General features: G+C 46.0%; 1 protein-coding gene across 4 annotated transcripts in view; it reads right to left on the bottom strand.

The window, feature by feature from the left end:
- FLT1 (fms related receptor tyrosine kinase 1) overlaps positions 1–14,150 on the bottom strand; it is a 174,224-nt gene that overhangs the window by 42,133 nt on the left and 117,941 nt on the right. For all 4 annotated transcript variants that reach the window (XM_049701112.1, XM_004281761.4, XM_049701111.1 and 1 more), the window contains one exon: positions 8,181–8,312. In XM_049701112.1, coding sequence (XP_049557069.1) covers positions 8,181–8,312 — 132 coding nt within the window. The remainder of the gene's footprint in view (positions 1–8,180; positions 8,313–14,150) is intronic.

Genomic DNA, 14,150 nt, shown 5'->3' with positions numbered 1-14,150 from the left:
GCCCAACGTTGCCTGTTTCTTCAGCCTCATCTCCTGCTGCCCTCCCACGTGCTCTACATCAAAATACTTGTAGTTTCGTAAACAGACCAGCCCTTCTGCACCTCTGTGCTTTGGCCTTCGCCCTTTCTCTACCGGGATGTAGGCTTCCCAGGGCTGAGGTCACACCTTATTCATCTTTCTATCCCCACTCACCGAACTGGGTGAATAAGCGGATAAATCATACTTTGCTTTGTCTCCAGAGAGTTTCACGAAGCTTTCAAAGGGTTCCGGGCCAAATTCCCTTTCACGTATATTCATCTGCTAAACACACGGAACATCACCTGTGTCCCAGGCTCTGCTCTGAGTGCTGGTGTACGGTGGTAAGTGAAAGGGCACGGAATGGAGCTCACGGTCTGGTGTTCAGGTATGAACTGACGGGTGTCTTCTACTGCGTGAAGCAGTAGAACGGAGGTCCTCTCATTCACTGCTGCACCTCTGGTGTGGAGAAGAGTGCCTAGCACGTAGCAGGTAGGCATCCTGGAAGTGCTGGGTGAGTCAGTGAGTGCATGAATTTGGATTCATTCGCTGCTGTGGCATCTTGCCGTCACTTTTCCCCTGAATCTCCTGAGACTGAGAAGTTTCAATGACCACCTTTTCTCTCAGTACGTCCTCTTGATGGGAAAACCGTAAGCGCAAGTTTGTGAGTTTGGATTTCCTCCCCCGCAGTAAGAGGTTTAACGTTGCCTTGCTGTATTCACACATGCACGCACGCACGCGCACACTTCTTTGCTTATGCTGCAAATGCGTTTTGTGGAACCGAAAAACTGATTGGGACCTACTCCAGGGCACAGTGGCCTTGGGCTCCTGGAGATGCTGAGAGCATCTTAAGACACGGCTCTGTCTGCATAAAGCCTCCGCAGAGGCCTCCTGCACGGAATGCCCTGGGAGAGACCCCCTCTCGTGGGAACTTTCCCACTGCATTCCCCGGGGCAGGAAGTTGACCCCCCGAAGTAATTCCACGGTCCTTACTCTGGCAGAATTCCCTGCAGTGGGAGCAAATGTGTTTGTGTGCACTTAGGCATTTAAGGAATCATCTCATTAAAAACATCTTCAAGATGAACGTTAATTAGAAGGGAAAGGTCTATTTCATGTTCTATTACGGTTGACTGAGAACTGAACTCATTCTGTGAGATGTAGTATCTAGGCTCTACCTCTATCTTGTCTGATAACTCGATCTCCATCTTTATTTGCAAAGTAACTATTAGGATAGTCTGCTATAGATTAATTTAAATCAGCAGTGTCTCTTCCCATCCAGTTCTTGGATGTGTTTTCAGAGGTCAGACATCTACACGCTGGCCGGACTTACACCCAACTTCACCTGGCTGGTGTCAGCTGATGAACTCGGTGCATGAAATAGCCCAGCTGCAGACGGCCCGCGAAGGAGGCCAGTGGAACGTGGGTGGGATTTGACAATACTAGGAGTTAGCACTGGATCTCAGGGACGTCCCTCCCGTCTGGTGTGTGTGAGAGACCAGCACCAGGACATGGTACAAGGGTATCTTTATAAGGGATAATGACAAGAAGGTGGCTGTTTCGGAAAGGTCAGGTATTTGTACCTCTTATTTCAGGGTGCTGACCTCACTGCCCAGAACATTCCATGTCAGTTACCCTCCCAGGCTTCGTCCCATCCCTGCTGGGATAGGAAGGGCAGGTGCCAGACAGAGGAAGGGCTGATTTCTGAAGACGGTAACCCTTGTCTACAGTCTGTACAGCTGGGCGGTGTCTTGCCGTCCTGCCCTGGGCCTTTCTGCTAGTGATGGCAGCTCTGTCTGCATGGGGCCCGGGCTGTGCAATGCGGCAGCGTCACACCAGCCCTGACATGTGGCTCTGAGGGGTACCAGACTGCTTGAGTCAACAGGCAACAGAATCAGGCAGCTCAGCTCGTGCAGTATAACTGGGCGGTGCCTCCCAAGACGTTGGGGAAACTCCCCAAGCAAAAGACCAGGGTCCCTGGCCCCAGGGCCTTCCTTAACTGCAGAAAAGGAAGTCTTTATGTGACCCTACAAGCAGCTATGTCTGAGGCCAAGGACTCTGTGCCCCAGCTTCCTCATCCCTAAGATGTGTGACAAGAGCACCCACCTTACGGGGAGATGGTTAAAGCCAGTGTGAGCTGTCACTCTGAAGGCCTCCCCCCAACGCCCGCCTTTTCCTTTTTTTCCCTTCTTATTACTTTCTGGACTTCAAGTGCAAGATCGTTTTCTTTATCCAGACACATCTCATATAACACAATTTGTCTTTTCTTTCTAAAACGAATCAGACTTTGACCCAAGTACTGATCATTTTCTACGAACAACTGCGTTACTTTCCCTGAGAAAGTGGCCTGACGCTGCAGCCTGGCTTAGGAGTTATTCTCTGGTTCTGGCATTGTTTTAATTTGAGGTAACTGTTTATGTGGGTTTACTGCCCACGAAGCTATTAGGACACAGAGAGGAGGGTGTGTTTCTTGTTCATTTTGCGTCTTGAGCACTGGCCTAGTGAAAGTCTCAATAAATATATATGGATGAAAAGAAAATCAGTGCACCTAGACCTGGCCTCCCCTGTGAGCAAGTCAAGCAGGGCTACCTCCTTTGATTTAAAATCCAGTAACCAGTAATCCAGTTAACCTTATTATGTAAGTCTGTAAGGTTTATTGGACATTAAAATTGGCCTTCATACTATTATATGAAGCTTTACAGGAATCTACATAGATTCGTGTACAGCCATCAACTTGGAATTCTTCTTAAGGACAGTGATTGTAGGCATACTCTATTCGGATTAAATCTGAAGTACATTTCAAGAGTAATTTTAAGTAAAGATACTTAAAATCGCTATCCTGTCAGTTCTGTAATACATTTTTATCACAGGAGGTTAAATCCTTAGGTCAAAGAGGAATTTTGTGGTCCAGAACACCATTTGTGTGACTTACTGGCTAAGTCTAGAAAAACTATAATACAGAAGGTTTTGTTGAAATGGAATTTGGTTTATCATATTAACAAATGATAGTGTTAGTGAATACTGAAGAAGTTTTTATCATATGCTAGATATGGTGTTAAATGTGTTAATCCTTGCAACAACCCTATAAGGTTGGTATGCCATTATTCGCACCCATTTTGCAGATGAGCAAACTGAGGCTCCAGGAGGGAAGTCATTTGTCCAAGGTTGCACGGCTCACGAGCAGGGACGCACCTGGCTTCAGAGTGGGGCCTCTTCCCCACCAGGCTGAGAGGCAGGAGAGCAGAGTGGTTAAACAGGGATCCAGTTCTCTCAGCACTGCCTCTTCCGAGCTTTGTAACCCTGGACAGGGTCCTAACCCTCTCGGGGCCTCGGATTCTCACTTGTAAGTAGGAAAAAAAACCCTCATTGGATTGAAGGAGACTAATGCATGTTATGTGCTTAAAACAGTGGACCACACGGTCAACAAGCATTAAGATGTTGTAATCGAATTCCATCACCATTTTTTGCATTCTTGATCAAGGCCAACTTTATGTCATTGCTTGGGTTTAATTACAAAGGCATGAGCATCCCGCCCCCAGCCCTCCCGTGTGAAATTAGTGAGCTGCCTGCTCAGAGGTCGGTCTCTCTCTGTTCTCTCCTGGGGAAACCCTTCTGAACTGCCAGCCCATGAGAGGAGTGACATCAGTCACCAACATCTTCGTGTCAGTTAGTTTATCACATCCTCCCTAGTGCCAGGAGAGCCAGGGGGAGAGAAGTGGGGGCACGCAGGCTTTAGGAAGAGAGGAGCTAAGGTAGGGGCAGTCAGAGATCAGAGGAGACTCAGAAAGGAGAGATGCAAACTCAACGCTGGCCAAGCATGATGAAAAGAGGCTGGATACCCAAGACAAGTCCCTTTTGAGCTTTTCTTACCCTTTACTCTTGGGACTTTGTTAAAGATGTTAAAGAACATAGTGTATCCTTCCTGCCATGCGAGTCCTTTCCTGAAACGTGTTAATGTGCGATTATTGTGAAACAAAATTTACAAATCACACCTGTGGTACCATTCGAAGTATTCAGAGTGCCCTGAGGCAGTCCTGTGCTTTCCAGGATTTCTGCCTCCAGCAGCCTTCCTCAAAAAAATGTTCAAAATGGTAACTATTCTTCAAGTTGTTTTCTCCTGTGTGATTATAAATGCTATTATAATGCTTTGCTATTATTTCAATAGCAAAGCCTAAATCTGTTAGAGGAATATGTGTATATATATATATACACACACACATATAGTGGTTATTACTAATAATGGTAAAGTATAGTTTATTTTAAATCCTTGGATGAAAATGTGCCCCCGTTGCACTGTAACAGTCCCGTGGAGTTCCACAGGCTATGGCATGCTATGTTAATTTCAGAAATTATTTTGGTTAGCTACAGTTTTGTTGCTGTTGTTTTTAATATTAGAACTTCCCCTCTGAGCACTCCATGTGAGCTCCTGAGCAGTCCAAACCAAACAAGACCTGTGATTATTTAAAGAAGCCACTTTGATTCCCCAGTCCGCTCATCCTTTTCAGATACAAAAATAACACATTGTTTTATCTATGAGTATAAGAATCCTTTTTCAAAGGAAATAAAAAGAGCAGACAGTTTCCTTCCTGGCTAATTTGTGAACCTCTTTAAATATGTTAAACATAGCCACAGACACAACTTATTTCCCTGGTTTCACTTCCTAAACTCAACCTGACAAGATAGGTCAGTGTGGAGGGTCTATACTGCATATATGAGGAAATCAAGTCTAAAGCTTTTTCACTTTTTTCTATAAATTTATTTATTTATTTTTGTCTGTGCAGGGTCTTCGTTGCTGCGCGTTAGCTCTCTCTAGTTGTGGTGCGCGGGCGCTACTCTTCGTTGTGGTGTGCGGGCTTCTCATTGCCGTGCTTGTGGAGCACGGGCTCTAGGCGCGCGGGCTTCGGTAGTTGTGGAGCACGGGCTCTAGAGCGCAGGCTCAGTAGTTGTGGAGCACGGGCTCTAGAGCGCAGGCTCAGTAGTTGTGGCGCACGGGCTTAGTTGCTCCGTGGCATGTGGGATCTTCCCAGACCAGGGCTTGAACCCGTGTCCCCGGCATTGGCAGGCGGATCCTTAACCACTGCGCCATCAGGGAAGCCCAAGTCTAAAGCTTGATTCACCTAATTCACAGCCACCAGAGTGAGAAGAATAAATGATTTAGACTCCAGAAGCAGGAGTCTCATTTCAGTGATGAGATCACTAGGCAGGTACTGCCTTTAACCGTTCTGAACAGCGTCCAAGGATGACATTTTTATTCAATGAGCCCAGAGTACTTCTGTTCAAGATACTGCGTCTCATTCACAAGATGCACATACTGTCAACTTTCAGAAACTCCTCCTATTCAAAATTATACCTTTATGTGGAGCTGAAACCTGCCTCTTTGAAATTTTACCACCATCTCCCTTCCTTGGTTCTGGTTATCTTTTCTGGTGAGTCAAAGAATGAGGCCAACATCTCCTCTGTCTGAAAGCTCTTTAAATATTTGAAGAAAACAATCCTGTCCTCCCCAAGTGGACTCATTTTTAGACTAAACATCCTCATTTCCTCGCACTGTTTTATCATTACCGTATTAGGATATGCCTTCGTTTGTTTATGCTTCTCTTAGAAATAGGTACAGATATTTCATGTGTGGCTTGATGATGGCTGATCAGGTAATTTCTCAGCTAACCACAGTTTTTCAGCAGAGAGGCTGGATACCGCCATCACTCTGAGAGCAGAGAAAGAGTTACAAAAGAGAGCAAAGGAGGAGACAGCAGAAAAACTATAAAAAGCAGACACAAGAACTCAAAACAGGGCTGTTGGGGGCAATAATGGGTGAAAAGAAGGAGTCATATATATAGTGTCTGCAGCTACCTTGCAGATTAGACCGTTTCTCTAAGTGATATTGAAGATTAATGCCCCGTGAGGAAAAAGATCATGAATCCAAAGTACCAATTCCTCGGGGTCGGGGAGGGAGGGATTGGGCGTTTGGGATCAGCAGATGCAAACTATTATATAGAGGATGGATAATCAACAAGGTCCTACTGCATAGCACAGGGAACTATATTCAATATCCTGTGAGAAAGCAAAATGGACAAGAATATGAAAAAGAATGTATATGTATAACTGAATCACTTTGCTGTACGGTAGGATTAACACAACATCGTAAATCAACTATACTTCAGTAAGATAAATTTAAAAACAAAAGTACCAATTCCTCAGAAAATTCAATGGACCAGCCAATAGGAAATGGTTAGAATTGTTGAGATTCTGTCATTGCCAAGGGAGCTATCAGTGTGGGAGGTCCAGAGCTGCCACTTAACTCGCTGTCTTCTTTCCTGCCCCATCCACTTGGCCAATCCAACATCCCGCAAGGCCTCCTTCAGAGGTCAAGTCACTCGCCATATCGTTTCTGGCCTCTAGGAAGTCCTTTAGCCTTTATCAGCGGCACTGTGTAGTCTGTTTTATACAAACTAGGGTTTCTGTGTTACCCACAGGAGGAGCTCCAAATGTTCATTGATCTGGTTCTAACGGTTTCATGTTCCCCTTAATCGCCTTCCAACTAGGTTTTCAAAGCACAGAGAGGTTAGGGATCGTGACTTGCACGTCCATATCCTGCAGCGTCCTGGGCAAATATATAAGTGGTTGACTTAATTTAATTTGGCTTCTCTCGAATGCCCTCAACAATATAGTGATGTGTTTCTCTTTTCAGACATTCACTGGTGGTTTTCTAAAGAGATTAATCCAACGAACATTTCTCGAGTCTCTGGACCAGGAGAGTGAATAATGCGCGATGATGAGCATTGTATTCAAGGTCCATGCCAAGTGCTGTGGGAGCACGGGGTTCAGGGGGCATGGTGGTGAGACGCGAGAGATGAGGTGTAGAGAAAGTGACCCAAGAGTGAAAGTGAATTTTAAAAGATGAGTAGGATTACTATATATAAAACAGGTAAACAGCAAGGACCCGCTGTAGAGCACAGGGAACTCTACTCAGTATCTTGTAATAACCTATAATGGAAAAGAATCTGAAAAAGAATATGTATAATGTATAACTGAATCACTTTGCTGTACACTTAAAACTACCACAATGTAAATTAACTGTACTTCAGGAAAAAAGATAAAAAAGTAAAAGGTGGGAGTAGGACTGTCTGGGGGAGAAAAAGTTGGGAAGGAAGGCTGTTCAGACAAAGGGAAAACGACGTGTAAAGGGCAGAGGACCAGGGGGAGTGCGGTGTGTTCCGGTTTAGTCCAGGTGGGGGGCCTGGGGCGTGTGAGGGGATGAGAGCTGAGGCTGGAGGAGAAGCGTGTGCAGGACCGAGTGTGCTGGGGTGAGGATGATGGTAACCACGAACCGCTACAAGATTTCCTTCAGAAATTCTTACATATTCTGAAGTTTACTGGGGAGCATTTGCAAACAGGCTACTGAAGAAATTCCATCTCTTCATGTAAAAACCTCAGCGAGCCATAGATGTGTATACATCTGAGAGGCGCCAATTCGAAGACTTTACGGTGCTATAAATGTTATGTTTTCTGGGATGATTTTTGGCTTTGGAGAATTGAAATTGAGGTCTAATCTCTGTTCTAAATGGAAGCCACATGGCCAGAGTCCACGGTCAGATGAGGTCCCTTTAGGTTTTGCTGCTCAACAAAACTGTCTGAGGAAGCCCTTGGAATATTTTTCTTCCACGTGGTCTGTTTATCATGTGTTGCTTCTCTCTGAGAGTCTTTTGCAGCCTACTTCGTGTTAAAAAACCAGTTTACGAAAACGGTGGGAAGAGCCAGCATATGTGTAACTGGTGGGAACTGGAAAAAGAATGGATAATTTCCAGTGTGTGGGTTTTTTTCTCTCTACACCCATCTTCTGCTTTCTTGGATTTCTTTCTCACAGGTGTGGCCACTCTGGTCATTCTCTGTGGGTCAGTGTCATGGCTCTGGCAGCAGCTGGCTCTCCTGTCTTCCAGGAACTACTGTCCCCCCACAGAGACTGTGTTCCGACGGTGGCCTGTGTCCTCACCTTCAGCCTCGCCAGGAGGGGGACCAGCCAGGCCTTCCCAGCGGGACGGGGAGGGGAAAAGGAGGTCAGGGAAAGGAACAGACTGGAGGGGCAGTGGGACGCTGGGAGGTGGAAAGTTCAACAAACAGGGAAATAGGTGTCTGAGCAGCTTCTCGTGCTCTCTGGAGCAGTTGTTTACCTTGCACGGTGAGGTATGCCGAACTCTCCGCGGACCCCTTCTGGTTGGTGGCTTTGCAGTGATAGACACCTTCATCCTCTTCCGTGACTCTTTCAATAAACAGCGTGCTGCTTCCTGGTCCTAAAATAATTCCTGGGGAGCGAGAGATGTTTAGATGAGTGAGCCTGGATGACAAAACAAAACAGCCACTTCTGTAACGCAACCCTCTTCCTATCATTATGCCTCCAGACGAGGAAGTACAGGCTCTGGTTCACCTGGGCCAGGGCTGCGTATTTGTTTTCTCTCCTCCAGGCTTTTTCGTAGTACCTTCTATAGCTCTGAGCCCCTACTTGGGAGACGCAGATCTGACCCAGGCCAGAAAGAAATGAGATGGGGCTACGGCCCCCAACTTGAAAGAGCACATATCAAGGAGGTAGCATATCTAATAATAATAATAATAATAACTACCATTTCCTCAATGCCCGCCGTGTGTCAGGCACGACCGACACCCCATTCCTATCTCGACAACCACCCTGTAAGGGGTTATCGTCTCCATCTTTCAAACGTGGACACTGAAGTTTGGGGAGGTTAAGGGACTCAACCGAGAGCGTGCAGTTTGATGGAAAGCACATTCGTGGCTCAGTGGTCCAAGCCAATCCCATTTCGTTGGTCACAGTGGTAAAGAGCGTGGGCTGGGCTTTAATCGAGGCCTCCCCAGCACAGCTCTGTCACTTTAGGCCAGTTACTTCACCTTTCTGTTTCAGTTTCCTCAGTCTTATGATGACAGTGAAAGCAGTTCCTACTCAATCAATGGGAAAACGAATAGCAACTGCCCAGCACGTAGTAGGTGCTCAGTAAATGCAGGTGTAAGTATTACTGTGGAGCCGGTGCGAGGGAAGGAGCTTCCAGACCCAGTCGCTTCAATAGCAAGTACTGCCCCATGTATTTGAGCACTGACTGTACTTTAGCCTGTGGCAGAGACTTGGGGGGGTAGGGAGGGGCAGGCTAAGACACCGTGTCTGTCGAGGAGGGAAAATCAACTCATACCAAACACAACATACATACATACATTCTCTCTCTCCCTCTCTCTCTCTCTCTCTCCCCCCACCCTCTCCCTCTCCCTCTCTTTCTCTCTCTCTGTCTCTGTCTCTGTCTCTCTCTCTCTCTCCCCACCCTCTCCCCCCACCCTCTCCCTCCCTCTCTCTCTCTCTGTCTCTCTCTGTCTCTCTCTGTCTCTCTCTGTCTCTCTCCTTCCCTCCCCACCCCTCGACGCGCGCGCACACACACACACACACACACACACGCACACACCAGCAAACAGAAAATGTTTGATGCGTGAGAATAAATACACGTAGCACAGCGGACCCAATCAAATGTAAAGTGTGGCCGGGGAGGAGCTCAATAAGAATAGGCCACTCAGGGAAGGCATCATGGAGTATATGGGCCTTGAGTTGAGGTCAGGTTATCAGAGGTGATGGGAGAAGGGGGGCCACTGAGAAAAGGCAAGACCCTGAAATGAACATGCACCAGGTGCTTGTTCCGGAATAAATTGAACCCGACCAGACCAGAGGCTGTATTTTGTTAGTTGAAATAGTTTGTATTCTCCTGATTAGGAAAACTGTATCTGATATAGAAAACTGGAGAAATACTGGAAAGCATAAAGAAAATCTGAAAAGACAGACAAACCTACAATCTCATCCCCGGTCAGTTCTCCTTTAGTCCTTTTAAAGTGGCCTTTTTTACACAGCTTGTTTATTGACATAATGACTATTTTTGAGGGCCACCGTGTACTGGACACTAGTCTAGATGCTGGAGATATGGTAATAAGCAAGGCAAATGAGTCCTTGCCTGCAAGGGCTTAGAGTTTGGGAGAAGTACCAGTAAAGAATGTCATTTCAAGTAGCCATAACGTTTGTGAGGGAAATAGACCCGGTTAAGGAGGTCACACGTTAAGGAAGGTGAAGAAGCTACCTTAGATGGGGTGTTCTGAGGAGGCTCTGAGCATGTGATGTTTTGAGCAGAGACCCGGGAGGTGGGCAGGGGTGAGCAGGTGAGGACCTGGAAAAGGGCATTCTAGGCACAGGGAGTAACAAATAGAAAGCCCGTGGGGCAGGAAGGAGCTTGTTTAGGGAAAGATACAGTGGCTTTGTCCAGGGGTGACTGTGTTTGTTGGAAGTGGTAGGGATTAGTGGCGCTGGGGAATCTTTTTTTTTTTTTTTGCGGTACGCGGGCCTCTCCCTGTTGTGGCCTCTCCTGTTGCGGAGCACAGGCTCCGGACGCGCAGGCTCAGCGGCCATGGCTCACGGGCCCAGCCGCTCCGCGGCATGTGGGATCTTCCCGGACCGGGGCACGAGCCCGTGTCCCCTGCATCGGCAGGCGGACTCTCAACCACTGCGCCACCAGGGAAGCCCTGGGGAATCTTTTGAAGGCTTGCTTATGGGTTAGCATGTGGTACATGAAAAAGAGTAATAAAAGTCTGGCTTCAGGGTTGATGGTTTGAACAGCTGGGAGGGTGGTGGTAACTTTCCTGGGGCGGGGAGCAGGTTTGAGGGAGGAAAATCAAGAGTTCTGTTGCGTGAGGTTTCATTGGGGGCCCAGGGAGGAGGTCGGGGCTAGAGCTGGCTGCAGGGACTCAACATTCGGGAGGCATGGAAAGCCAGGGGAATGGAAACAAAGCTGCTGGGAAGTGAGTCCGGAGAGAGACGACAGCTGGCCTGAAGGCTGAGCCCCGGGAAATCAGAGAAAGAGGAAGCAGCAGGGATTGGGGAGGAGTAGCCCGGGAGGTTGCAAGAAAACCAGGAGAGCGTGATTCCTAGAACCAAGGAGAGAGCTCATGATGGAGAAGAGCGACGAGCTACGTTCGGTGCAGCTGAGAGACTACGAAGAAGGGAGATCACAGACCACTGTGTTTGGCAATGAGCCGTTTCAGGGACATCTGGGAACAGAAGCATGATGACTGTCACTTAGAGACAGGAGGTGATGGAGGAGAGACGGTTAGGGGGTTACTGTCAGGAGGGTAGCTGGAGACCAGCACAAGGTTAAGGAATGAGTTCGTTTTAGAAATGTGAAACTTTACAGCATGTTTACGTGCTGATAGGAATAATCTGTGGGGAGGGGGGAGAGAGAGAGAGAGAACGAACAGAAGGAACAGTACCAGGAGTGGATTCTGTGAGAAGTGAGAGGGGATGGAACTCAGTGGCTGAACTGGCCTTGGATAGGAGTCTAACAGGAAGAATGGCAGAGTGTAAAGGGACATAGACTGGACAATTTGGTGATACATTTTCTTAATAAACGAGGTACTTATCTGTTGAAACTGAGGAGGAGGTAATTTTGGAGGTTTGAAGCGAGAGAAGAAGGTGTGAAATAGTGTGCTGGGAGAGAGGAAACAAGTCCAGTAGTGAAATGTTGGTAAGATTTCTCCTAATGCTTATACAAATTTAAATACTGACCCCAGCCCCCCAATATCATAGCATAAGTTATTCCCCATGTCCTTACATGCTTTGAATATAGTCATCATATGCATGTACCCTAATGCTTGGTGTTAGGTTATATCTAATTCTCATAACTATAAATAATAGTGCAATGACATCTTTAAGCATAAAGATTTTTCTGAATTTCAGATTATTTCCTTAGGAGAGATTTCCAGAAACACATCTATTAGGTCAAAAGCTCTTGATTCATATAATCACACTGCCCTCCAAAAAGATAACACCAGTCAAAGCTTCTACCAGCAGAGGATAAGAGACTATTTCATCACTTTCCTCCCAGTAGCATCTAAAAAATAGAAAACACAAAACTTTGTTGATTTGATAGAGTAAAATGATGGTTGTCTTAATTTGTATCTTTTCGGAACATTCTTTCATGTGTTTCGTAGCCATTTTTATTTTCAAAGCACCTGTTTTGAGTAGTTGACTGGAAAAGGTGAGTTCAGATTACGGAGAGCTTTGAAATCCCGGCTGAGGAGTTTCCATTCAATGGAGAAGGAAAGAGAGGGTCACAAAGATTTTTGAGGGAAATGACCTAATGAGAGCAATGTTTAAGGAAGTTTAGTCTAGAAGGAGAATGCAGGATGGACTGGAATGAGGAAAAAGTGGTATCTGGAAGTCCAGCTCAGCAGTGGTAATTCAGGCAAGGAGTGATGAGGCTCTAAGTGTGGATGGTGGGAAAGGAAGTGGAGGGGGGAGAGATGGAAACAGACACTTTGTAGAAACAAGCCACAGAAATCGGTGCTTTATTGGATCCAGGAATAGACAGAGATGAGTCCAGGATGGTTCTGGAAAAAACATGAGAGCTCTGCCCTGTAACCTTGGCTAGATCATTTAATCCCCGTGGGGCGGTTTCCCCATCTGTAAAACAAACAAACCCCTGCTTTATCTATTTCACGGTATTGCTATGAGGATCAACAAAAATAATTTCAGTGAAAGCTTTGAAAAGTGCAAGATATGGTATAAGTGGCGCTCCCAGAAAGTGAAAGTGTGGCTGGAGAGTGGGTGATCGGGGCAATGAACTTTCGGAAGAGCAGCGATCTGGCTACCCACAGTGGTCTCCACTGCAGCAGACCTGAGCCTCAACCAAGTTTCTATCACTCAGATCCCAAATTAAGGCTAACGGCATGATCAAATAAAGTCAGAGGACTTGGATTTCACCCAAGGAGACAGATGTGTAATTGTAGAGGTGAGAGGATGGTGCCAGGGACGCTGATGAGCTGACATCATCTGGCTCAGTTCCCTCTTCCCATCACGTGGAGGAGAGATGGGGTGAGAAAGTGTCCAAAACCAACAAGCACAGCTCTTCTTTCTGACTTGGCCTCACTCTGCACAGCAACAAAGGCACAGACCTGGATACGTCATCATCAGACCCCTGAGAAACCTCGTCACGCTTCTCTCATTCTCTACTCTCGCTACTTATTTCCCTTCTCCCATAAACAGGCCAGTTAATCCCCTTATTATTTTTCCCCATTCATCAAATCTTCTGCCCATACTTAAACTTGGGGAGACAACTATAGTTCTTTTTTTTTTTTTAAGTCTTTATTGAATTTGTTACAATATTGCTTCTGTTTTATGTTTTGGTTTTTTGGCCGGGAGGCACGTGGGATCTTAACTCCCCGACCAGAGATCGAACCCACATCCCCTGCATGGGAAGGTGAAGTCTTAACTACTGGACCATCAGGGAAGTCCGTCCCCTAGTTTCTTTAATGCCTTAACCTGTTGCTACCTTGATGCAACCTGTTCACTATGATACAGGCTCTGGTCTACCAGTGGAGCTCACCTTTTAAGGAGGGCTCTCTTTTTAGTTTTGAATTTTTTCATTGTAATTTCAAAGATTTTAAGAGTGCAGAAAAAATATAACCCATGTGGCTCACCATTAAGAGAGCCAGATGTCAGCATTTTGCCATATTTGCTTTAGACCTCTCTGGTTTTTGAAGTGTTAATTTAATTTTAAAATTTTTATTGGAGTATAGTTGATTTACAGTGTTGTGTTAGTTTCTGCCGTACGGCAAAGTGATTCAGTTATACATATATCCACTCTTTTGAAGATTCTTTTCCCATATAGGTCATTACAGAGTATTGCGTAGAGTTCCCTGTGCTACACAGTAGCTTCTTATTAGTTATCTATTTTCTACATACTAGTGTGTCTATGTCAATCCCAGTCTCCCAATTTATCCCTCCCCCCTTTCCCCGTTGGTAACCATAAGTTTGTTTTCTACATCTGTGACTCTTACTGTTTTGTAAATAAGTTCATTTGTACCATTTTTTTTAGATTCCTCATAAGCGATATCATGAGATGTTTATCTGTCTGACTGACTTCACTCAGTATGACAATCTCTAGGTCCATCCACGTTGCTGCAAAAATTTATAGATACTTTCCCCCTTCTCCTCCCTCTCTCCAAAGCTACCACTGTCCTAAAGTTGGTGCACCTCATCCTCATGTTTTTGTACTTTGTCTACACATTGATGGATGTGTATCTCTATAGAATATATAATATTGTTT

Source organism: Orcinus orca, chromosome 18, assembly GCF_937001465.1.
Source record: "Orcinus orca chromosome 18, mOrcOrc1.1, whole genome shotgun sequence".
In the NCBI taxonomy this organism is placed as follows: domain Eukaryota; kingdom Metazoa; phylum Chordata; class Mammalia; order Artiodactyla; family Delphinidae; genus Orcinus; species Orcinus orca.
This window is presented reverse-complemented; position numbering and strand designations above follow the sequence as displayed.